The 26,197-nt window shown below is 37.7% G+C and overlaps 2 protein-coding genes across 16 annotated transcripts in view; both read right to left on the bottom strand.

Annotated features, from left to right (window-relative positions):
* pcm1 (pericentriolar material 1) overlaps positions 1-21,001 on the bottom strand; it is a 42,879-nt gene extending 21,878 nt beyond the window's left edge. For 6 of the 12 annotated variants that reach the window (XM_079615072.1, XM_079615077.1, XM_079615074.1 and 3 more), the window contains exons 1-10: positions 20,847-20,997; positions 18,950-19,067; positions 16,185-16,430; positions 15,667-15,966; positions 12,726-12,896; positions 10,330-10,452; positions 2,288-2,471; positions 2,079-2,188; positions 344-590; positions 1-154 (exon numbers count right to left, since the gene is read on the bottom strand). In XM_079615072.1, coding sequence (XP_079471198.1) covers positions 1-154; positions 344-590; positions 2,079-2,188; positions 2,288-2,471; positions 10,330-10,452; positions 12,726-12,896; positions 15,667-15,966; positions 16,185-16,430; positions 18,950-19,051 — 1,637 coding nt within the window. In that variant the 5' untranslated portion in view covers positions 19,052-19,067; positions 20,847-20,997. Of the gene's footprint in view, positions 155-343; positions 591-2,078; positions 2,189-2,287; positions 2,472-10,329; positions 10,453-12,725; positions 12,897-15,666; positions 15,967-16,184; positions 16,431-18,949; positions 19,068-19,981; positions 20,110-20,846 lie in introns of those variants that run through there. The other 6 variants (XM_079615078.1, XM_079615079.1, XM_079615082.1 and 3 more) reach the window with 5 other exon arrangements.
* Positions 21,002-23,128: 2,127 nt separating this feature from the next.
* The window catches only part of mtus1b (microtubule associated tumor suppressor 1b), a 53,301-nt gene continuing 50,232 nt past the window's right edge, over positions 23,129-26,197 (bottom strand). For all 4 annotated transcript variants that reach the window (XM_079615619.1, XM_079615622.1, XM_079615620.1 and 1 more), the window contains 6 exons: positions 26,054-26,159; positions 25,854-25,927; positions 25,580-25,675; positions 25,011-25,127; positions 24,213-24,310; positions 23,129-24,089 (listed from right to left, as the gene is read on the bottom strand). In XM_079615619.1, coding sequence (XP_079471745.1) covers positions 23,894-24,089; positions 24,213-24,310; positions 25,011-25,127; positions 25,580-25,675; positions 25,854-25,927; positions 26,054-26,159 — 687 coding nt within the window. In that variant the 3' untranslated portion in view covers positions 23,129-23,893. The remainder of the gene's footprint in view (positions 24,090-24,212; positions 24,311-25,010; positions 25,128-25,579; positions 25,676-25,853; positions 25,928-26,053; positions 26,160-26,197) is intronic.

Raw genomic sequence — 26,197 nt, 5'->3', positions numbered from 1 at the left:
CTGAGTTTGTCAGCAGGGTGGCTGTTATCAACTATCTGTGTGTAAGAGGAGGAGGGGTCCAGCCTCACTGGACGTGGGCCATTTCCCTCTCTACCCAATACTGAGGGACGCTCTGACATGCCCATGCGTGCAGCACGTTGACTGACACCCTGACCTGAAGAAACACAAACACCTTATTTAGCCTATAACAGTACATTTGAACACAAATGCATCAGAAGCATCTAATGCAACACCTACTATTTAGCAAAAATCTACAATTGAAATCATCTAAAGGGAAGGGCCTTATTAAAAATGGAAAGTGTCATAGTAACTGCATGTGCTGCTGTGTGAGGGGAAGGCTTACAGGAACTGTTGTTGAGGGTCTGGTCTCTAAGGGAGTGGAGTTCCTGGAGGATCTGGTCCATGGTCTGCTTTTTGTCCTGTAGCTCCTGCAGTTTGGTAAGTTTAGCACTTGTGGAGGTTGATGCAGTAGTTAGTGGGGCAGAGGAGGGCAACTGGCCCCGTGAATTATGGGTAGTGCGAGACCGGCACACCTCTCTTGAAAGAGAAAGACATTCTGCCTGTCGTCGGTTGTCAGGGACCGTCTGAGACTGAAAGAGTGAAATTTGTTTTATTCAGGAACAGTGACAACATTTTTTAAAATGTCACATACTTTTTTTCAGGATTAATTGATGAATAATAAGTTAAAAAGAACAGCATTTGTTAAAAAAATTATATACATTTATATATATATATATATATATATATATATATATATATTTTTTTTTTTTTTTTTTTTTTTTTTTTTTCCACTAAAAATCCACTTTCGTTGATATCTAGTGGCTTCTTTCTTGATTCTGTCTAATTTAATTTAACAGTTTTCAATCTGTAATTATTATTCGAAAAATAAAATACTATTAGAATTTTACTACGTTGCTTTGCTGGCCGTAAATGCAGTGAATCCATGATAAATCCCAAGCACTAACTCGCAGTTATAATTAAATGCACTAGGTGGCGTTATGGAGCGTGTTAACAAGTTGTTTGTATTTGATCACATAATGTTGTCGTCTGCCTCACGAAGTTTGGAATTAGCCTACTAGTTGAAAATGATGAAAATGATCTTACTAAATGATCTTACAAAATGGAGTTACTTTTGATCAAATTATCAAGACATATACTTCCTTTAAAGGGATAGTTCACTTTAAAATTTAAATTCTGTCATCATTTACTCACCCTCAAGTTGTTTCAAACCTGTATTAATTGATTTCTTCTGCTGAACACAAAGAAAGATATTTTGAAGAATGTCAGTAACCAAACAGTAGACTGTACCCATTGACTTCCATAGTATTTTTTTTCCTACTATGGATGTCAATGGGTACAGACTACTGTTTGGTTACTGACATTCTTCAAAATATCTTTCTTTGTGTTCAGCAGAAGAAATAAATTAATACAGGTTTGAAACAACTTGAGGGTGAGTAAATGATGACAGCATTTTAATTTTAAAGTGAACTATCCCTTTAAGTTTCGTTGAGGGAGACCGGTTTAGGAACAGAAAACACAAAGTGCTGTTAGAAACTTAGAACACCGTTATCTTTGTCTCTGAAACGTCTTTCAGCGCAGTGCGTTTTCTCACTCGAGCAAAAATAGCTGGTGGCACCCCTGCATGTGTATATTGTTTTTCTCAACATGAACGTGAAACAATATAAACACGATAATCATATGCTGACTCGAGTGTCTGTACGATAACTGCAAACTCGATAACTTTGTTTACACATAGGCCAACTGTTACGTTAACATATATTGTAAGCTTGTTGTGTATATTGGCTAATCGTAAGCTCGTTCAGAAATGGTGAAAAAAACTTCACCTTAAAAAATAACGTCTTTTTCGTTAAACGTCTTTTAAATATACAAAAAATTTAATATTCGATTTTTATGAGCCCGAATATTCAAATGCAATATTTTTGTAAAATGCCCATCCCTAATGTATATACAGAATATGCTTTAATATAAATCTTAGTGTTTTACCTGCTATATTCTAATGAACAAAGTATACATAAATGTATCAATTTAAAAATGTGGCTGGTTAGGTGTGGGTGTACCTGAGAATCATGCAGTTGGTTATGGAAGCGCTGGATAAGATCGTTGAGTTCATCATTGAGCTCTGAGGTTATGCTCCTGCCCGACACACTTCCAGTAGTCTCTGTAACAACTGTAATATACATATACATATATATATATATATATATATACACACACAATAAAAATGGAAATGATTCTAACTTCCAGAAACATGAAGTAAATATAATACCCTCACCAGTGTCGTCCATCACTGCTATGGCTTGTTCAGCACTTTGCTGCATGGCCAGTAGTGCAGCCTGACGGCCTTGCAGTGCTCTGAGTTGCTCCTGCTGTTCTAGCATCTTTTTTAGTAGGTCATGCTGCTTCCGCATGTTCTCTAGCTCTTCTTTCTGCTCTACACACACCCCACGGCCCTGAGAAGAAGGAGAGACAAAGATATCATTAGAACAAATGACTAGTATCAATCTGTGAAACTATGCAATAGCAACAACATGTTGATGTTGTAGGTGGTCATAGAAACATTACAGTCAGCTAATGTCTGGGCTCAACGATAAGGATCACCACTGGCCAAGGGCCAATGTGAAAGAGTTTCAGGTCAGCTGACGCAACTGTCACTTGCCCTATCAGGGCTCTAGACTAACACTTGAGAGAAGAAGCACCGGTGCCATTTTGGTACTGATTTGGTATCGCTGGGGGAAAATGTATCAAGTGTTTTGCATTAATAAGTGCAGTTACTAATAACATTACGTTTGTTTACTGGAAATTTAACAATAAAGTACCGAGCTTGAATTGATATGCAGATAAAATCAACTTTTATTAAAGTCCCACTCCGATCATATTTTGAGCTATTTTTAAACATTCCCAGTGATCTTTAAATTATGATTATGCCATTTTTAGTCAAAATCTCAAAACCTGTGCTGTTTTCTGGGACTTCGCTTCAGCAGAGCGGCAGTATTTCATTAGCAATTTGCCTCTGCGTTGTGGGCGGAGCCGTTGGCACGGAGACGACCTTCCCTCTACCCGTTGCTGAGAGCTCTGATCACCGATCATTATTTCACTCCGAGACGTCGCGGTAAAAAACAGCTCGACTTCGCCTTGATATTTCATCCCTCCCACAGTGATAAAGAAGGACATATTTAGTATCAGTGGATTGCTCGGAATTTCGGGATTATTATGATGCTAAGGTCACCACGCTCTATCTGAAAAACTGACTGACTCTCTCACGAGTGATGGGCTTGACACACGAGGAGACAAACGACTGCGACAGGCGAAACTCGACGGTGAAAGTGACTTATTGTTACATATCAATAATATGTGACTTATTGTTACACATACTGTGTTCCAATTTCAGCGCCACTATCGGACCTGTGTGTGTATCTGACCCTGCTGCTGAGTAAAATTAAACACAAAACACAACTTCAAAAAAGCCCCTGTAAAACGCATTACATTACATTATAATCTACATCGCTTTAACACAGATGAAGTTAAGTTAACAGAGAGTTAACTTTTTTTACTAACTAGCCCCGCCCAGTGGAGTTACTACGTCACAACTCCAGTCTATTTTACACGGCATTTTAGCGTCTGCTACTGATTCACAGTCATTTGAATGTAGAAATACAACTTTGAGCTTATTTTTCTCAAGATATGTTATCTAAAATCAGAAAAATGCCACAAGAACATGTTAACACCTAGAAAAACATGATTTTCATCGGAGTGGGTCTTTAACAACAGTAATGTGCAAAAACCATAAGGAAAAGTTCAATATTCTACTCTTTTTATTGTTGTTCTATAGTATCATACTGAACTGACCAACAGCATCAGTGATTACAAAAAGAGTGCTCTTTATTTGCTTTCTGTGTAAAGTTTTCATTTTCATGAGACTTTGTGACTTCCTACTTTTCTCCATATTATATTAGGGTGTGGAAATGGTTAAGTCAACAAGTGCCCCATCTGCCAGTTATAGTGGTAATTTAAATTATAGTTGTCTTTCTAAATAAAAGTGCCTGTTTGCCACAAAGTGTTAGTTTCCCTATATCTTTAAACTTTAAACTTTTACAAATCATAATTTAAAATAACAATAAAATTGTTTAGAGCTTTAAAGTGTTGTAAAAAGTGAGAAGCACTTGAAAAGTATATCTCAAAATATTGTACGAACTCATAAATAATGTAAAAAAAACATTTGACTATTTCTGCCACAATACCATGGTTCCAGTTAGCATTGCTACATTAAATCCATGGTGAATGTTGGTGATTTGTGAATTAAAAAGCCTTCTCACCCATCCCTTAAGGTAGCAGCAATAACACCTATACCCAAGAAACCGGGCATTGATTGCAACAACCCTGAAAACTTTAGACCAATCTCAAATTTGCCATTTCTTTCTAAAATATTGGAAAAAATTGTTGCTCAACAGGTGCACACTCATTTAACAAATAATGACTTGTTGGAGCCGTTTCAATCCGCTTATCGTCCATATCATAGCACAGAGACAGCACTCATCAAAGTCACAAACAATCTACTGATGGCTGCTGACTCAGGGCTCTTATCAATACTAGTTCTTCTTGATTTAACTGCAGCTTTCGATACTATTTCGCATAGTATTTAGCTGGAAAGGTTGATTTCTATTGGGATCACTGGTACTATTCATGATTGGTTCAGATCATATTTATCTGGTCGGACTCAGTTTGTTCAGATTAAACATTTTAGATCACAGATATTTCCGATAACAAGCGGTGTACCTCAAGGCTCAGTGTTGGGCCCTCTTTTGTTTATCGTGTATTTATTGCCTCTAGGACAGATCTTCCGTAAATTTAATATAAATTTTCACTGCTACGCCGACGACACCCAGCTCTACATATCCTCAAAACCTAGTTTGACATTTCCATCTTCCTCTCTGCTGCTTTGTCTTACTGAAATTAAATCATGGTTTACTTGCAATTTTCTTAAGGTTAATAGTGCAAAGACCAAAATTTTATTAGTTGGCACAAAAGCAAAGCTGCGTAACTGTGACAGTTTCTCACTCTCCATAGACAATTCTGTTATCTTCCCTTCTTCTCAGGTTAAGAGTCTGGGTGTCGTCCTCGACAGTACTCTGTCCTTTGAGGCACATGCAAACAACATTACACGGTCAGCATATTATTATCTGCGGAATATTAATCGTCTCCGACCATCCCTCTCTGCTAATAGTACGGCTGTTCTGGTGCATGCATTAGTCACTTCTCGAATTGACTATTGCAATTCTCTGCTCAGTGGTGTCTCACAGAAAATCATTCACAAGTTTCAGATGGTCCAAAATGCGGCGGCTAGGATCATTACACGAACAAAGTTGAATGAGCATATAACTCCTGTATTAGAGCATCTTCATTGGCTTCCGATCAGATACCGTATTCAATTAAAAATTTTACTTTTTACCTATAAGGCTCAGCATGATCTAGCACCTTCATATCTCAGTGAACTTCTTCATGTGTATCGACCAACTCGATCCCTCAGGTCCTCTGCTTCTGCGACTTTAGTTGTACCATCTGTGCGTTTGACTACGATGGGGAGTCGAGCCTTCAGTTTTACAGCTCCTACTATTTGGAATACTTTACCACAAGACATACGTAATAGTCTTAGTCTCTCAATTTTTAAATCACGTCTTAAAACGTACTTTTTTAGATTAGCTTATCCTGATTGACTGTGGTAATGTTGGTGGGTATTGATTTTAGGTACTTACTGTTTATTGTGCCGTTTGTTTTTATGTTTAATTTTGTATTTTATTACTGTAAGGTGTCCTTGAGTGTCCTGAAAGGCACCAACAAATATAATGAATTATTATTATTTTTATTATTCTATAACTTGTTCGTTCATGTTTGGTTCTCCTGGTTTCCACATCAGCACTGTTTGAATTGATATTTGTGGTTCATAACTGAATTCTTCGCCAAATTTTAATGCTTCCCCCTAGATCTCGCTGCAATATTATTAAGTTTGCGGCAAATTCAAAAACTTTCTCACTGGATCTCCCAGAGCTGTGTAGTAATGGCAGGGCTTAACATTAAAGGAACACTCCGACTTTTTGGGACTTTAGCCTATTCACCTTATCCCCCAGAGTTATATAAGTCCATACATACCTTTTTCATCTCCGTGCGTGCTATAAGTCTGTTTGACGCACCCACCGCTAGCCTAGCTTAGCACAAAGACTGGATGTAAATGGTTGCAGCTAGCATACTAATCCAAATAAGTGACAAAATAACGCAAACAATTTCCTATTTACATGTTGTGATTTGTATAGTCACAGAGTGTACAAAAAACAAAGTCACATGAGACACAGACATATTTTAACCGTATAAATACTGGGAACTATATTCTCTGAAGGCGAAGCACTGCTACTTGGGCGGAGTGATAACCGCAGCACCTGAGACGCGCCGTTGAGGAGCAGAGAGTTCGTTCAGAGTTTGGGTAACAGAGTCAGCAATTTATAAATAGTAAAAGCGTAGTTTACAATCATGAATTTTCGCTGTATTGTAAAGAGCTGTGACAATAAACAGGGGAGACCAGGTAATACCATGATGTTTCATAGAATTCCAACTAAAAACGCTGACCGGATGAAGAAATGGCTACTTGCTCTGGATATTGATCAAAACACACCTAATGAGATTATCAAGGGACATTATGTTTGCTCGGTACATTTCACTGAGGACGACTATTTTCAAAAAGTTGAATTTGCCACAAGGACCATGAAACGTGTGCTGAAGGATACGGCCATCCCATCGATATCACATAACTTAACGTTACAGGACAAAGTGGAGCGGCTGCGGTAAGTGTTCCGTTATATTTTTAAATGTTTAGCCTAACGTTACTGTAACAGTGCCATTAGCTAACTTAGATCTAATGTAACGTTAGTGACACTATTATATGAATAGGGTGGTAACTACTATTGCAGTTGTTTACGGGCTCCATGTATCCCCTGTAATGTTAGTATTGTTGCCTCGAACGCGCTCTGTCGTCCCAGTGACACTTGAGCGGAACTAGAGCTCACGTATAGTCACGTTGGTTTTGTTGACAGAAGAAACAACGGCGCGTCTCAGGTGCTGCGGTTATCACTCCGCCCAAGTAGCAGTGCTTCGCCTTCAGATAATATAGTTCCCAGTATTTATACGGTTAAAATATGTCTGTCTTATGTGACTTTGTTTTTTGTACACTCTGTGACTATACAAATCACAACATGTAAATAGGAAAATGTTTGTTTTATTTTGTCACTTATTTGGATTAGTATGCTAGCTGCAACCATTTACATCCAGTCTTTGTGCTAAGCTAGGCTAGCGGTGGGTGCGTCAAACAGACTTATAGCACGCACGGAGATGAAAAAGGTATGTATGGACTTATCTAACTCTGGGGGATAAGGTGAATAGGCTAAAGTCCCAAAAAGTCGGAGTGTTCCTTTAAGCCTTATGATAAGATAATATCGTGTTTGTCCTTTGGAGAAGTAAATCAGTAATTTACTAACTGCATCAAGCTACGAAAAAGATACTGATTCCTATTCGGCTTTATGTGTGCCGAGGTGGAATGGAACACGAACAAGCAAAGTATATTTTAGTCTTCAGGTTCACGCCTAAACAGTCAAATACACACAGAAATATGCCCAAACGCCCAGCTTGGTGAGTTTTCACTTAAACACAGCTGGTTATGTCTCAAGTGAGCATAAACAGATGGGAAATGTTTCAGTATACTGGATCTGTGCATTCAGAAAGTGACAGCGGCCTAATATCCCTGCTGCTGTCTGTGCCATTAATGTTAATCAAAAAACAAAAGGCAAAAATAAAATTACCCGATGCTCTAGATTTACTAGGATTAACCTACATTTCATTTATACAGTGAAGATTATGTGGTTATATTTTACATTTGATTACTTTCTGTTGATAGACTTGTTCTGTTATTTTTCACAGGAATGCTATATTTGTTAAACTCTGCTGTTGCTGATCACTTCTAAGAGAGGGAATGGAATAAGTTGCACATTGTTTGCCTATAAACAAAGTTCCTAATTCAGGATATTTTGTCATCTCTTAAAGGGGTCATGACATGAGAAACCAAATTTGCCTTGATCTTTTGGTATATAAGAGGTCTTTGTACCATTAAAACGTCCTGCAAGTTTCATAGCTTAAGACTTCCTCCCCATTATAAACGAATCATTTATTTAATCAAGCTCTAAATACAGCTCGTTCTGGATCCATGGTAATAAGTGACGTCACGGTACGAAGTGACGTACCAGCGTTTGCATATTACCGCCTCCGTCACAAGGCAACTACACTTTAAGCGCAAGACAACTACGCTCATTTCGTATCGTTGTCGCGCCCGCGCGCCGCGCGCCTCATAAGTGTTCAGTCGACGGACAGCGCGAGTGGGTCTGTGTACAGGGAAATTACGATGCCGCAGATGTGCTGTTCCTGGCTGTGGACAAACAACATCTTTGAATACGCTGCGAAAGATCCAGACGTCAGGGAAAAATGGATGCACTTTATTTTTTGCGGACGTCCCAGTCACGGCAGTGTTAATGTAAGTGTTTGCTCTACACATTATAAGGATGACTGTTTTGAGAAAAAATCCCAATATGATGCTGGCTTTGCTAGAAAACTGTTGCTCAAAGATAAGTCCGTGCCGACTATTCTGGGCTCAACAACGACGTTGCAAACTTACTTTTTATCACTGGCTAATATAAACACATTTGTATAAGAGAATCTTGAAAATATGTCGCCTGTCTAGTACGTTAGGCCTACATGTGATAGAAAATTAAAAATGTTGCCTTTATCAATGCTGCATCTTCAAATATGGCCTGTGCATGCATTTTTGTCCGTGGTACACCCTATCATGTCATTGAAATTAGTTAAATAATGTTAAACTGTTAGCAAATTAAGCTACAGGATAATTAGGCAACAATAATCCGGTTTCAAGTGTCTCGGGTTACATTTTTTTTATTAATTCAAAATAGTTTCACTTTCCATGTGGACACGGGCTGATCCAGTCTTCGTTGTTGTGGTGATGGTTCATTTTCCTCTGATTCCGGCTCAAACATAATAAGGTTTTATCATTGCAAGAGCCATCGCTTCGCATGCATCACCCGTTGCGCCGAATCCGCAAATGTTCTGGCTGGGGGCGTTAATAATTGATGCGAGGCACTGACGTTAGCCAATCATAACAGTGGGCGTTAACACTGAACTCTTAAAGGGGAAACACCCCCAAAACAGACTGTTTGAATCAGAAGATGAGAAACAGGGTGGGAAAAGGTCATAAATCACTACATTTTAAAAGTTTTTTGTAAAAAAAACTATAGTAATACTATAATTACACCTAAGGGAACATAATAATAAAATAAAAAAACCCATGTCATGACCCCTTTAATTTTAATACGGCCGGGTAAAAAATATAGATTTCTCGATTTTAATCGATTCTCATTTTTATGAACCGATATCGATTCTTAAATCCCAAGAATCGGAACTACTGGGTAGACCAGGTTAGCAGAAAATATCCCTACTGTTGAGTCTGTAATGCACAATCACATGACACAATTTAAAGACAAAATGAAGCAGTTATAAATCCACAGAATCAGCAGTTTTCTTAGCACTGAAACCCAAAATAGTTGGTCACGGACAGGTAATTAAACTCCCTTTTGCTTGATCTTCAGATTAACTCCATAAGTACACTTATGTTCCTGAACAAGTTATTAGACTGTCCAGCTACTATATGCAGCACATGACTAGCCAATAAGCATTTGAGAATGGGATCAACTAACTGAAGAATAAAAAGAAAGGAGAAGGGCATCATCACTTAACAAACAGAACCTGTTGAGTTGCATACGCTTCAAATTTCATTAAGCAGTTTCATGGAAATGAGTCAGCATCAAATGTCTTCCTGCTATATCTCAACAAAACACATTTTAAAATACAGTCAAAGTATAATCACTTATCTTGGTCATCTGTACATACAACTGATGCCTTTACATAAATGTTACAATTAGCCATTAATTCAAACAACCAAAGAAATCCCAGCAAAAGGGGTTAATTCTGTAAGATACTACACCAACTTGCTTGACATTCAATGACAAACTAGAAGAACAGGTCAAATTAGCTAAATAAATAAACAAAGCTCCCATCTGTTCAGAGGAAGCAGCAATCCAAGTAGCCAACTATGCTTTCAAAGCATGAGCTCTAAATTCCACCTGACCTTGCATGCCCGGTACATCCTCATCAATGTTCAGTTCAGGCATCAAGAGGAGAGAATGAGTCTTTGTGAGTACTCACAGTGGCACTGGAGGCTTCAGAACGCGGCTCCAAGTTCAGAGACGTGCTCTCGGCCACCGAGCCTGAACCTACTGCAGAGTCCACCGTGGCACCTTCATCATCCTCATCCTCATTTTCCCTCGCCTGTAGAGCGTATGGAGGAGGGGCAGGGCTCAGAACAGACCCAATTTAGAAGTTGCAGACACTTGCTAATACTGCTACATTTGAGTATTTATACAGAGATGTAACTGAATCGGAAAGATGCAACTGCACAATGCAAAGGATCTGGAAATAATGCTTTTTTCATTGTGCTTGAACTGAAGAGCAAAAACAAGCTGAAGGGAAGAAAGATGACATGCTGCCCTAAATTTGGGCTCTACATTAATCAAGCCTGTGCCAATAAGAACAAAGCCTAAAACTGCATATCTGTGGTCTGAATCAGGTTAGTGAGAGACTGCAGCCCAGTTTTGTGCAGTCAGACAATAGGTCTGAATTTAAATTAATTTAATTATTTTCATTTGTTAATGTGTTGAGGAATTCATTTTACGGAAAGCAAATTATAATAATGTGTGCAATTATTGGTTCCAACAATTTTGTCTTTTACATTTACTAATGTAAAAGTCACTTAACGTACATTAGTGCTGCACTAAAGGGATCATGATACCCTGCTTTTAAAAATGGTATGATTCCTCATTTTACTAGTACCAGTACTTTAAGAATGACACCGTTGTAACAAGAGCCATATTACCGGAGTTTCAATGACGTGCTACAGCAGGACAGTTTGTTTGCAGCGCTCTGCTTCCACTCCCTGCAGGCACACTGGATGTGCCAAACTTTATATATCCACTAGAGATGCACCGGTCGACCGGCCATAAATCGGTTCCAATTTAAGGCCAGTCGTTTATTTTGGTCGATCTCTATTCTGGACATGTGTATAAAAAAGCATTACAATAATTTCCCAAATTGACATCTATGTGAAAATATTAGAAAGTCTGTAAACAGGATGTTAAAACAGGCCAGAGATGCGACACGCTGAAGACAGACGCAAATAAAAGCAACAGACACCCCAGCAGAGCAAATACTGTACCATGCACAGCAAGCTCCAGTGCTTGATGCTTATTTTTTCCCCAAGGAGGACCTCTGCTCCTAAGTTTAGCAAATAATGTGTTTTTACTTAAAGGGATGGTTCGGAGTAATTTCAACCTAGGGTCCTTTGCACCATGACCTCGAGCCAATGTTGATTCATGTAGAGAATGTATGCATACTTAAAAATAAAATATTATTTGCAAATAATACACTAATACAATACGCCTTTTTCTTTATTCCCTTAAATTGCTTTTATAATTCATTAATTCCTTTAAATAAAAATACCCAATTTTAGTTTGGGCTAAAGACCCGAATATCCACAGACCTTAGAACCGCCCCATATTGACCAATACCAGTATCAAACTTAAGTTGTATATGTTCTGTCCACCAGTGTATCAGTCAATGTCAATAGGCAAGCAATGTTTTCAGAAGAAAAAAGATTTTGTCCTTACTCGTGATTTATTTTATCCCCTGTTTCTTTGGGAACCCAAAGTAGCGCCACACGCTGCTTTTCAAATTGTTAGGAGTGTAGATTTCAAACTCCTCGTCAGGCGTGGGTGTTGTAGGCGTTGGCGCGGCCATTGTTTTGATATACAAAATAGGTGCTAACCAGGACGCTAACATCACCTACAGGAGCCCAGATGACCAATAATTGCCTTGCATTGTATCAATATATTTTAGTCATCATCATTTTGGTATTGTGACATCAATAATGTATATAAAGGCACAAGGCAAATTTCAGCAACAGTGTTCTGTACTTATTTGAATTGTCCTGTACTCTTCCTCACAACAATCCAACGTCCTTTCTCCTCTCATAACATCTCAAAGGACAGAACTCAATATCCAACTAAGCATGCTTCTGCTTTTATTAGTCATGTCATATTATCAAGTCGCTTCAGATAAAAGTGTCTGTTAAATTATATATATTTATAACGCAGTTTTAAAACAGCAGATTTGTATTTGTCAAAATTATTGATATTTCATATTTGTTGAGCTTCAATGACCGTTTTTAATATTTTCTTTACATTTATTTTGTAATACCACAAATGAAATGCCTCTGACAGATGACTAAATAGGGTTCAAAAGAAGATCACAAGCGTTAACTTTGACAGGCCTATTTTAAATATTCAAGCAGTGGATGCAAGTCCTTGAACAGCATTGCAGTTCAGCGGATCACACACTTTTAATTGACAAATAAAGTTTATATTTTAAAAAGCTGTTATATATTGTAAATGGTCATGGAAATGTTCTTACATTTTAATTAGTTCTTATGTCATTAAAGTGCATAAAACAATTACAACTTCCTAAAAACTGGAGAGGGAAATACTGACCAGCATCTTCTGAAGAAAACGCAGGTAAGACTTCTCCTGTTCTTTCAAGTGAGTAATAAGGAGAGAAAGACGTTCCACATTTGCAGGCACATCGTTCTTTTCCACCAGGTCGTCTCTCATGGATGTGGCCTTCCCAATGTATTCACGAATTTGCACCAGTTTACTGACCACCTGAATGAAGAGACAGGCTGCGTGAGGAAAAAGAGGTGCAAGCAGAAATGCTGATAAAATAAAATCAACAATTAGAAAGCAAGTAGACTGAGAAAGAGATAGAAAAGGCAGAAGGAAGTGCACACAGAGACAGAGAGGAGCAGAGAAAGAGACCAAGGAAGAGCTCGCACACGGACAGTGGCATATTTTTAAACTGGCCTAAATTCTGTGCGCTCACTGACACATCTGTGCTCCAGTTTTTGCTCAGCAACAACGGGGGGAATGAACACAGGGAAGTTGTGCCATCTACTTTTATTATTTTAAAGATGAAGATCATTCCAAAAACTTTTAACAAAAGGTCTCATAGCTATTCTGAATAGGCAGAGTTATAACAGTTGCCATTATCAGGGTGTATACAGTAATAAACAAGTTAAATTTAAGACTTTTTAAGACTTTTTAATACCACATCTAAATAAAATTTAAGACCAAACTTATGATGGAAATACATATCAAAAGTGTAAATATACAGTAATCTTTCCAAGTAAACACACTGATGTTTGTTCAAAATGAACATTATGGTAACATGACAATCAGTTGAGTTTAAGAACATTTAGAAATGTGTGTAATGCAAAAAGATAACACAAAAATGTCATTGCGGTCCAAAATTATATTTATTATTACAATATTTTCAGAACATTTAGGTCCCATGAACAAATGCTACAATCAAGTAAATGTGAATAAATGTGTGTGTGCGTGTATCAGGGTGTATACTGTAATAAACAAGTTAAATTTAAGACTTTTTTTGCCTTAACGTGAGTTTGGTGTTTTTTGCTTTGCACATGCTATTCCACCGCTCTGATCCCCATTGTCCCAAGTTGAAAATTCTTCCGACCAGTGTTGTTTTTGGCAGCCCTTTTAGTTTTAGTCTTGGTCTTTTTGACGAAAATGCTTTTTAGTTTTAGTCACATTTTAGTCACTTATAAACTTGATAGTTTTAGTCAAGTTTTAGTCGACGAAAACACAAAAAGGTTTTAGTCAATTTTAGTTTAAAAAAAAAGAAAGAAAAAAAGTAGGCTAGTCTTTAATAAATTAATTTAGGTTAAAAAGTATTGGAAATGGGCTTAGGTTTGATGGGTTTCAGCAAGTTGCAATTCATAAAACAACAGCTAACCTTAAAACCTTTGCATAATAAACTAGACTTTCTGAATAATTCGATTGGTTGGGTCATAACATGCGCTTCGCGAGGCACACACGCACACTAGCACACACACGCAAGGTCTCTCGCTCCCTTTCTCTGCTGTGCGCGCGCTACACATGCGCGCTCTTGCTCGCTCTATCTAGATTTCGAGAGATTCAGATTTGCGGGCAATTCTGAAATTATCGTACATTATGGGATTTTTTTCATTATTGATCGTACATCGTTCAACAACGATTAGAATGAGGCATTGCTGATACTTTTTTTTTTAGCTCAAAACAGACCGATTTCACGCAAAATAGGCAGAAATGACATGCATTGTGAACGTCAGACTTATAATCATTTTCGTTCCATCTCGTCTCGTCAACGAAAACTCGAAAACGTCTCGTCATGTTTTAGTCACCTTAGAGCCATTTTTAGCTAGTCATCGTAACGTTATCGTCATAAAAAAAGGTGCGTCAACGAAATAATTGCGTTATCGTCATCGTTGACGAAAACAACATTGCTTCCGACACACAACGCAGTATGCTTCGTAAGCATTTCCAGGTACTGACCTTAACCAAGAATACTCGTTCTTTTCAAGCCAATTTTTATTGAACTTGCATTTCCCCATGTTGCTAGCAATATTAGCTACCTACTGTATCAACCGTTGCTGTAGAGGCTACACTCGCTAACGTAATCAAAAGCTGAGCAGTACGCTCTGTTACTATGGTTACGTTCTGAACTAACCATAAACAATGCAGCGCATAGACTACCGGGAAGAAATATATTTGGCTGAACAGATTGACTGCATTTTCGCGGTGACATGAGAAAAAATATTTAAGACCCATCAAATCTGAAAATAAGACAAAATAATACTTTTTAAGGCCTTATTTTCAGGAAATGTAATATAAGACTTTTTAAGACTTTTTAAGGACCCGCGGCCACCCTGATTATTGATACTTGGAGCTAGACTAATGAGGGGGGAAAGGACGTGTAGATTAAATATATATATTTTTTAAAATCTAATCTAGAATGTTAACGGAGCATCGAAAAAGCCAAACTAAAATCACTCTCAATAGAAGGTACTTATGGAACCACTGACAAATGCACATGCTATGTTGGGCTATGTTCAGACTGGAGGCAATCAATATCAATAGGGATCAAATAAGATTTGCGTGTCCAGACATAACCAAACTATCGGCATGTTTGCTTTGATAACGAAGGTGGTGTACCATCTCACTCTCCAAATAGGCACCCTGATGCGTTGTGGTGCAGAACTCCGCCGTCACACAGGAAAATGCTGAAAACTTTGCACATACCGTTTTTGTTTTGTGTTGCGTTAAAGAGTGACGCAAAAAACAGTTTGAAATCCGATTTGAGCAGCCAGAGAGTCCAGACTGAGATGCATCTATAAAAATCTGATTGAAATTGCATTTCAAACCACCTCGATATGCGGTTTAAATCATTACAAAAAATGATTACATGTTTTTTTGCAGTTCAAACATTCAAAAACTCAATTGTATAAAATCTGGATATGCAAAACAAATCGGATTTTTGCTGGCACTGAACATGGCCCTAGAGACATTCTAAAGACATCAAATGCATCCTAGTTACCTGACTGCTGTCAATGGTAAGCTCTCCTCTTCCATCCTCCAATTCGAACTGCTGGGCGCTGTCGAGACCAAAAGGCTCTTTAACCACAGCTGGAACTGCAGCAAACAGCTCTTTCCCAGGACTCTGTTTCTTGGGTTCCCTGCCCCCAGGTGTGGAAGAGGTGGATGCACTGGGCTCTTTGCTTTTGTTAGTGTTGAGGTGAATTGACAGGAAGTTGAAAGGTTTCTTGGCCTCATTAGACAGCTGTCTCTGATTGTTGGCTGCAGTGACGCGGCCTTGAGAATCGCTGCCTATACTTCTCTGTTAGGATGAAAAGTGAAATTAACATTTACATTTAAAGCTAGCCTGTATTTGATAGTGATCTATGTGTTTGAGGGCTCGTTTCTGACTATTTGCTTCTGAACTAGTTCAAATCCATGCACTTTCTGTCTTGAAACAGTAGCAAGCTTAGAACCTCAGCCAAATCAAGTCAGTGAAGCGTGTCATAAATCTAATCATGGTTATAAAGCCCCACTCACCTCATCCAGATCCGTGAAGTTTATGGCCTGCCGAAGTCTATCGAGCTCAGCCTGGTCGGGCACAGACATCTGTGTGCTATACTTTACATGAGGGAAAGAATGGGGTGTACGTGCCCTCCTTCGCCCTGCTCCAGGAGTGGACTCTGGAGAAATGTCATTGGTTAGCCGGCTTTCTGACATAGTAGAGAACTTCTTCCTGTTCTTCTCAGTGGAGCGGTTGGCCTTATTCTGCTGAACTCCCCAATCCTGAGAGAATGGTAAATCGACATTTACAAACCATAAATGAGAGCACAGTTTAACGAATAAACAAAGCATAAGCTGAAAAATATAGAGTGCTTCAGGAATGAGTCAAAGTCAATGAGTTTATTTTTTTTATTTTTTATGGGATTTTGGTTAAATGCCTGAAATAAGGTCTGTGCTTAACACAATCTCAAGATATTTTCATGCTTTTTTTCTACAACACAAAATAAATCATTAAAGCTAGGGTAGGTAATCCTGTTCAGAAACATTTTTTTTATACTGGGTGAAATGGTCCTTCCATTCTGATAGTAGTCAATACATTATGTGTTCAGAAAAAGGAATGAAAAAAATCTGACCTCTGTAGCAGCTGTAGTAGGACAGTAAAAACTCTGACCAATCACTGCCATTCGGTGCGAATGTAAAGAACCAATCAGATGCCTTCATGTCTCGTGCCCGAGCACCACTGCGTGCACAGCAGTGATGCGTGGGTCAATGTATAAACAACCCGCACCCGACCGACGTTTTCAACTAACCCGCCCGCAACTCGGACCGCAAAAAAAAGAGAAAGAAAATATTGTACCTGACCCGCTTCCTGACCCGCATTTTTTAAAGTAGCTATAGTAAATGCTCATCGCGTCATGGGCCATAGACGGAGGTACTAGGGGTGCGCATTTTTCTGAATGCTGTATGATATAGCCTAGTGTTTTGTAATAAAGGCTTGATTTATTCATTTATTTCGTTTCATTTTCTTAACAATTAAGATGCTGCATGTGTTTATCCAGTCTAATCGACGTGTGCGTCTCTTCCCTGACTTTCCCAACAAAAATCCCGCCCCCTCTCAGCAAATAGGCTACATAAAACTGACATTACTGAGCTATATGCGTTTAAAAGTAGCCTATTAAAATTGCACAATGGCATTGCTCAGTTCAACGCGTTGGGAAATCGGTATTTTGTCCCGCGTCAGCTTTTATTCAAAAGTTAATAACGCGCTCAACATTCAAAAGGTAAATAAGGATTTCCCACTTTCATCTGCAGACTGCTCGTGCGTCATCCTCGCGCATTCAGCCAATAAAGTGTAGACCTATGTATTTCATAGAACATTGTGTCTAGTACTATATAAATTACAAAGGTAAACGACCCGACCGACCGCAACCCAAATATCATTAAAAATATTTTTGGATGACTCGTAACCACGGATAACCGCAGGCACCCGCACATTTTGGATCAACCCGCGCATCACTGGTAGGTACATGCAGCTGACTCCAAATGTGGATGCGCGTTCATGTTTGTGGGGGGGGGCGTAGCTTTGGACGGAGCACTGACAGGAGGGGGCGGAGCTTAGAAGAGGTGCCACTTTCAAATCTGGCTAGCTCTCCAACATTACTGACCCTAGCTTTAATACCCCATTTATAATTTTTAAGCTTTTAAGTTTGTAAACAAGTGGCTAAATGGGAATAAAGAGGTTATCAGGGACAATTAAAGCTGCCGTCGGCAACTCTGGCAGATTGAGTGGACTTAGACAAAACTTTTAATGTTTAGAACTCTCATGCCCCTCCCCCACTACCAACGAACACCTGCCCATTGTCAGTGCGTGTGTACCTGATTTTCTGTGAATGCGTCCGTCTCTTCAGCATCGATCAACACCATAGACTCGGAGGTAGGCTGCCCTGGCTAATCTATCAATAGATAGCAATAACCGAGGAATCGGAAGCTTGTTCTTAGATTTTCTCTCTGCCATCACGCTTCGTACAATCTTCAGGCGAACTTCAGGCGTGTCGTGTGCATGTGATATTGTAACGTCCGCGTCTGCGCGAGGGAGGGGGATCTGTGATTTGTGCACGACAGTCAGATCTCACACCCCCCTGCTGATTAGACCCGATGATCCGGGAGCGGTGGATTTTTGCAAAACAAAATAACACGCTCCAGGTGGAGTTAGAAGCTCGGGTTTTTTTCTAAAACCACCTTATTTATGTTGTTCTGTCGGATTATAGTGTCAATTTCACTGAATTTGATCAAAAAAATGTTGCCGACGGCAGCTTTAAATGTTGTCCCACCGAAGAAGAAAACTCATCTACTCACTAGTCCACAACTACAGCCTAGTGTGTTCACTCGTACTCCTACAAACTCAAACTGTCCAACTTTTAGATTTTAAATAGATTGAAAGTTGTCAGAAGCTTAATGGTGGCGGTGGTGTTAAAGTCAAACAACAATGCTGTAGTTTGTTTGTAGCCAAATATTGGGCTTTTTACTTCTGCTGATTATAATTAGGCTTCTAAATGAATAAAAGTTGTGTTCATTTGAGAAGATTATCTTGATGAACAAAACGTTAGAATCACGGAAAACTTTTACTGGTCACAGAGCTTACAGTATTTTCTGCAGTAATCCAAATGTCAAAGAAAAAATCCTATTGGCTTTTTGTAGAGGAAACCAGGGTGATGCTAACCTCTAGGTCATCCTACAAAGTTATATATAATATACACTCTATTGTTTCTGTTACATGGAGTATCAGCACGATTGATTCATACCATATTGTTGAGTCTATCATCCAAGCTTCCATTGGATATGGTCCAGTTGTGCAACTCCTGCTCATCTGTGCTGTCTTCAAATGGACTGCCGCCCGTCGCCATAATAAACGATCAGAACCTGCAGAAAACAACCAATTGATGAACACATACATGGACTTACTTAACCTAAAGAAATGCATAACCCCAATTCTGAAAGGGTGACCTTTTCAGAAATCTCTTATTCACTGTGCAGCTAAACAGGTTCTTGATGTGACAGTTTCATTTAAGGGGCTGAGGTTTGTTTGACCAGCTGCCAAGCAACATTCAACGCCTCACTGATCATAACAACAATAACCTGAATAAACTACATAATGACAGACCCTCATCACAGTATACAGTACTGGTCAAAAGTTTGGAAACACTACTATTTTTTATGTTTTAGAAAGAAGTCTCTTATGCTCATCAAGCCAGCATTTATTTGATCTAAACTACAGAAGAAGAAGAAGAAGAAGAAAAAAAAAAACAGGAATATTGTGAAATATTACTACAATTTAAAATAATGGTTTTCTATTTTAATAAGTTATAACTTACTTGAAAATATGTCATGACCTAATGCTGATTTATTGTCAATGTTGTCACAGTTTTATTGTACAGTTGTGCTGCTTAACATTTTTACAACCTGCAATGCTTTTTTCCAGATACTTTTGATGAATAAAAAGTTTTTTTAAAAAAGATCATTTTTCTACTGTTCCAAAGTTGGGGAAGAGTAATTGTTTCTTTTTTGAAATAATGTTTTACTTTTATTCAACAAGGATATGTTGAATTGATAAAAAGTTATTTATATTGTTAGAAAAGATTTCTATTGAGATACTGAATAATTCTCTTTTTCATCCACAATGATATTTACATGGTTCTCCTGGGTAACTTAACTTTCATGCTATAGCCTAACCATAGTAACGTTAAATGTTAATGTAAACTTAATACAGTGGTGTAACGTTATGTCCAAAAAAACAATAAGGTCAATTTAGTTACTGAAATCTAAATGTAACTTACTTTGCAAATTGAAGTCTGTGAGCTTTATTCCTCGAGAAATGTGAACTGAGGTTTGGTATTGTCTTACAATCTGTCGTCTATGAGTTTTGTGTCCGTTAAAACGGTTAAACCTGGTTAACGCGTCCAATTTCCCTGTCAGCACCATAGACAGTAAAAACACTCGCTTCTCTCCCAAGTTACATAGGCGCTTTCACCTGTGCAGGTGAAACTGCAGAATACGTGACGAGTAGTTAAAGATAACGTATTATAAACTGACGGTTACGTTATTAAAAAAGTAGATTACACAAATATAAAATCCTCGAGCGTGATGACTAGCAGTGCCTTTTAGACGCGCGTGAAGGTTTTTTTGGTCTGTATCTATGGTAACCTCTGGCACGAGCCATGGAACTCAAGATCCCCGCGAAAACTCCCGGTTAAAAGAAACAAACACCCCAACAGTCACCACAACAAAATGACTAATGTCTGGTTAATGGTCATAATAAACAGAAAGAAAGATTAGTAGCTAAATATCATATCAGCGCATTCCTGTTCTATTTTGACACGGGCTTGGTGGTGTTAAACTTGCCCACCTGACACAAAGGCATCTGACCGGTGCATCACTCTAATATAGACCACTTCGTCCACCTTCAAGCGCTCCAGATCAATTTGTCCCATTTAAAATGTTATGAATTTTAGTCAAATGAGAGCAAAACTTTCACATTTGATTGGTAATTCACTTCGTGATACGAGATAAGCTGGTATTTGTTGAAATGACTTTGAATTTCTTTAGTGAGGGAGCTAGCAAGCTAACAGAAGTTGAGAGAGAGAGAAACAACTGCACGAGCACATCAAGCAGGCTGTTTTAGTGAACAATCAGGAAACTTACCCTTAACGTTGTGGCGACCTATTACTGGAGCATGAGAATTATTCCCATATGACGTTTATTAAAATCCCAGATAAAGTGTCAATGCGTAGTGTGACTTCCACAAGGAGTAACCGCCTGTCCAGTAGCGGCCATCTTTACCCCATATCCAAACAAACAGGCGGAAGGATACCGTTCTCATTTTAATGAAAACATAATTTATGTTCATAATATAATCTGTTCGTTATATATATTTGACATTTAAAGTTGTATATTTGGATTTCAAGATGAGATTATCAAAAGGTTAAGCTAGCGAACAAACTAAGGCCACAAAAGTGTGGTACTATTTTACTTCTCGGAAGCATTTGGGGAGTTGTGCGCAATTTCTTAAAAGTACAGATGCTGTGAAATGTAACTGATGGAATGATGGTGATGATGAGTGAACACATAATATAAATATTTTACTGATAAAATGTCAAAGAAAAGTGATATTATGCAATGCAACCTTGGTCTTACTAAAAGCACTCGTATTACGTTAATGAATCTATATTAGACAATTCATAGATAGACCATATTGAAACTGAATTCATGAAAGAGACAGAGCAGTAGCCTGCATATGTGTGACAGTTGTTGTATAGAACAATGTCACTTGAAGGATGATAAGAACAAAATGGCGAGGTGAATTAGTACAGCCAAACTATTAGTATGTAACCTATAGGCCTATTACTGTAGCTTGAGGATGAACATGGATTTTAGTGTGTGGCCTACTTACTAGTTAGGGTTGGTTTAGGGTAAGTTGCTTGTAGTTATTCATTTTTCTATTTACTGTAACTACTTTAGTAAGTACAAGTAAACAAGGTAACAAGTAGTTTGTTTCTGAAGGTAACAAGGTAACAGTGTAACAAGGACAGTGTAAAATAAATATTTACCGGTATTATTCTAAATTAATTGTCATTTCTAAGATTTATAAATGGTTTTAGGATTAATTTTACTTGCATTAAAGCTTTGATTTGGCTACCCCAGTTTGAACATACATTCACGAGAGTTCATCACAGAAATAGGCCTACATCCATTCTGAATAGATTTTTACAGTTAGTTATATTTCTACCCGAATAGCTGAGCTTTGGGTTGTGTTTGCACAATCACTGAATATATGGCATTATATTGATCCATAGTAGGCTGTCAAAATCAATTAGTGATTTCTAATTAGTGATAGAGGAATAATGTCAGCATTTTCTCAGTGCATTTCAATAAGCAAATACTGTTAGCTAATGTAGTCTGTGAGAATGTCATACGGAATATTGACACATGCACACTTATGTGCTATCTCTAACATGAACACACATGCCCTTTGTAATAAATTATTCATGACCTCTCAGACTTCTTACACACACACACACACACACACACACACACACACACACACACACACACACACACACACACACAGAAATACTTAAACTCTATGTGTGATACATGCCATCTGACAAGTTATTATTTTCCTTTCAAGTATTTATACTGGAATAAATCTGGACATATAACAAAAATGTAGAAATAGCTAAATTAAAATATTAAAGCATGCCTTAAACTCAAATATACTATGTATAGACTCATTTTGTGTGTGCTTGTATAGTAAACCTATCTTGTCAGTAATCCACTTACAGGAGAACATACCAACTTTACATTTCCATTTATATCCACTAGGGGTCACTCTCTTTTATACAATAACGGTATTTGTCATTGCACATAAGTAAAAAGTTTTAGCTTTAACCACAAGGTGGCAGGGTAGGATAAAGGGTATTTCTTATGTCGGTAAAAAAAAATACTATTATAATATATATATATATATATATATATATATATATATATATATATATATATATATTAGCTCTTATATACGGTCTATGATAATAAACCGTTCGGTTTACCAATGACTTCCATTTTATGGACAACAAATACAATGGAAGTCAATAGGAACAGAAACTGGTTATCAACATTCTTTAAAATGTTTAGCAGAAGAAAAACATGACGAGTGAAAGTAAACGATGACAGCAAGTTTGTTATGCTCTCTTACAGAGAAAGTGTGAGATAAAACCGAGTGGAAGTTTGGGAGAATCAAACCAAAAGTGCCGAATGCAAGCCAGATTTGGCCCAGATTCTGTTGCTTGTCATATTTGAACTCCCTGATATTTCCTCTGTGTAACTCTAATGCATTTCTTTATAACCCATTTAAACAATTCAAAATCAGAAAGTAATTAAACTTCATGTGCTATTTGCAATAAAACAAACAATACAAAATATAAGGATAAAAATTCAGAAATTTAATGCATTAATTAAAAAAATAATAATAAAATAAAGCAAGGAAGGGCACTGCGGTTGAGATAGAGACACATTCACACCTAAAGCGTTCTGGATGTGAGGGCCACTGAACACAGTTTGGGAGAGAAGTAAATACATTCCACGATATTAGGAACAGATATCTGGATCTAGATGCAATCCAGTCAAAGGTGAGGTTGACATTTAAGCTTCTTTCTTTGAAAATACTTTTTACCCCTTTCTGAACAAACCCTTCTGTATACTATATGCTCTAAAAATAACAAACCCAAGCAAATAGAGGGCTTTGCATCCTGTTTTCAATCCTTTCTGCAAATATCATATAGTGTTCTTGTGAGCATACAATGAAAAGGACAGCTTTATATATTTTACTTACTATGTACAAACCATTTTTAATTAAAAAAAGAAGAAAAAAAAGGGATAAAAGAGCACAACTATAACAGAACATGACAGTCCGAGGAAGAGGTACTCTTATGTACAAGCCCTGAGGTATGTTCCCTCCTCAGAGAAATGTTTGTGTATGTATGTGAAAGAGACGTGAGACAGACAGACAGAAAAGAACAAACAAGCATGTAACAGAACAAGGCAATTCCTTGATCTAGAAGTGCAGCTGTGCATCATTGTCTTAAACTGGAAAAGGGAACATTTATAAACCTTACAAGTCTTTACAAAGTGTACAAGTCCTATTATAGGAATAAAATGGCCAAAAGGTCCATAGGCTCCTCTGAGTTCAGAGGTTATCTGGGTGATATGGGGGTTGTGGAGTTTTGGGGCGAGGGGAAGGAAGAGGTGGGCGAGAGACGTCGAGGGCTGCAGAGGTCTCCGTTGTGTAGTTTCCACAGCAACTCCTCGTTCTCCATAGATAGCCGTTTGTTGACCTTTGACTCTTTCTGTAGGGTCTGTTGAAGCATGGCCTGCTCTGAGGAGAGCTGCCTACAGTCAAACAAAACAAAAAAAATACTTTGAGAAAATAATACACTAATATAATAAGCAAAAATGCTGTTGGATCCCCATAAATACTCAGAGAACATGACAAATTAAGTTTTTGAATCTTACTTTGAAAGTGCAGCATGTTTGTCCATCCTTGCCCTGTAGTCCTCGTTCTCCTGCTGGACTTTATTTAAACACTCTTCCAGTTTCAAATTATCCTCAATCTGTGAACAGTGATAAAATCATTAACATATTATTTATTCATCAAACAGACACTTTATCAATGGTAAACCCAATAAGAAACAAAAATAATCTAGTTGCATTTATGGTGCCTTGATTAAATATATGGCATTTATTTGATCTATACATTGATCTATAATAATGATTACCAAGATACTTTTAGTCATTCTGGATTTCTGTGGGTTAGAAAGTTTAAATGTGGCAAGTTACAGCAGGTTTACTGATGGCTATCACTACTGGGATAGTTCATTTTTTTTATTTTTTTTTATTCTGTGATCATTTATTCACCCTCATGTTGTTACAAACCTGTATGCACATATTGCAGAACACAAACGAGTGTTTTTATGCATACAATTGAAGTCAATGGGGTCCAATGTTATTTTGACTTTATTATATGACTTTTTTTTCTCTGTGGTTTCTGTACTATGTTTTTAAATGAAAGTCATTCAAATTTAGAAAGACTTAAGGAAAAGCAAATAAAGAAATTTCATTTTTTGTGCTAACTATTTTTTAAAAAGGTGAACCATCAATAAATATCTGACAGTGCATAGTTATGTGATGGGAATCATGGGAAGCGACATCACTGCAGATTCTTCCTTTAAATGACAGGAAGGCAGTTGACCTGGCAAAGTATAATAATACACAGTGATATATGTATACATATAAAACAGTACACATCCTCACCAGTTTGTCCATCTGCATGAGTTTCTTGTCTTGCTGGTGTATCTGGTTGGTCTTTATTTCCAGCACAGCCCTGAGACTCTCCAGCTCCTGTTCCAAATACAGTGTGTGGGCGTCCTTCTGCACACAGAAACAGGTGCTCAGTTTGTGTTTCACACCATATGGGAAGACAAAGAAGTACACTTAACATCTCTATGGATCGCAGGCTTGGCATGGGCCACAGTAACTGACTTGGACGTCCCACTAACCCCCTCGAAACTATGGTTGAGGTTGTTGTTAAGCTTGCCGAAATAAGAACAAAAGAACCACACAAATGCACACATTTGTAATGGACTTTATAAGGATCAATTCTTATAGTGTTGTTATTGTTAACTTTTTTTTAAAAACACTTAATAAAATTATTGATATTATCAATATAAAAAGATTGATAAATAGTATGATTCTATATTACTGGTAGGTTTGAGGATTGTTGTAGGAAGTATACGAATAAATCAGTGAAAAAGGGATTTAAATTCACCAACCCTGTGCTTTTACTGTGACTAATGCATATCATTGCAAAGTGCAACTTTTACCTGACTTTTGTCTGCCAGAGCTCTCCTCCGCTCCTCCTCCGCTCTCAGTCTTTCTTTCAAAGCCTCGTTTTCTGCTGTCAAAGTCTGAATTTTCTCCTGTAGGGGAGAGAACAGTGATTGAATAATATATATATATAGATATATATAAAACACCAAAAACATTATTAGCAATTTGAGTAAATAACTCAATACTACATTTTTATAAATTCAATAATAAGTTATTGTAACATATTATTCATATTCTTAAGTTAAATTTTAAGATGGTGATGCATACATTGAGCATAGCCTCAGATTCCTTCACTGTTTTGTCAAGTTCTTGCTTGTCCTGTTCTTGTGTCTTCCTGAGCTCTGGAAAAGAAACAAAAAAAATCTCGTTGATCTCGTCTTGACAAAATAGATTACATCAAATTAAAAATATAGAACATAAAATGAAAGGATAAACAATAGGCCTTTTCATGAGTGCAGTGAAATTACCTGCAAGTGAAGTCTCATGTTCATGTTTCAGTGTTGCTATCTGTTCAGTGTGTGCCACTTCCTGTTGGTTCCTCAGAGCTTCTTGTTTGTTCCTCACATCATCCACCTGTCAGTGGAAACCATACTCATCATCTTACAATGAAA

Source organism: Phoxinus phoxinus (genome assembly GCF_949152265.1).
Source record: "Phoxinus phoxinus genome assembly, chromosome: 6".
In the NCBI taxonomy this organism is placed as follows: Eukaryota; Metazoa; Chordata; class Actinopteri; order Cypriniformes; family Leuciscidae; genus Phoxinus; species Phoxinus phoxinus.
This window is presented reverse-complemented; position numbering and strand designations above follow the sequence as displayed.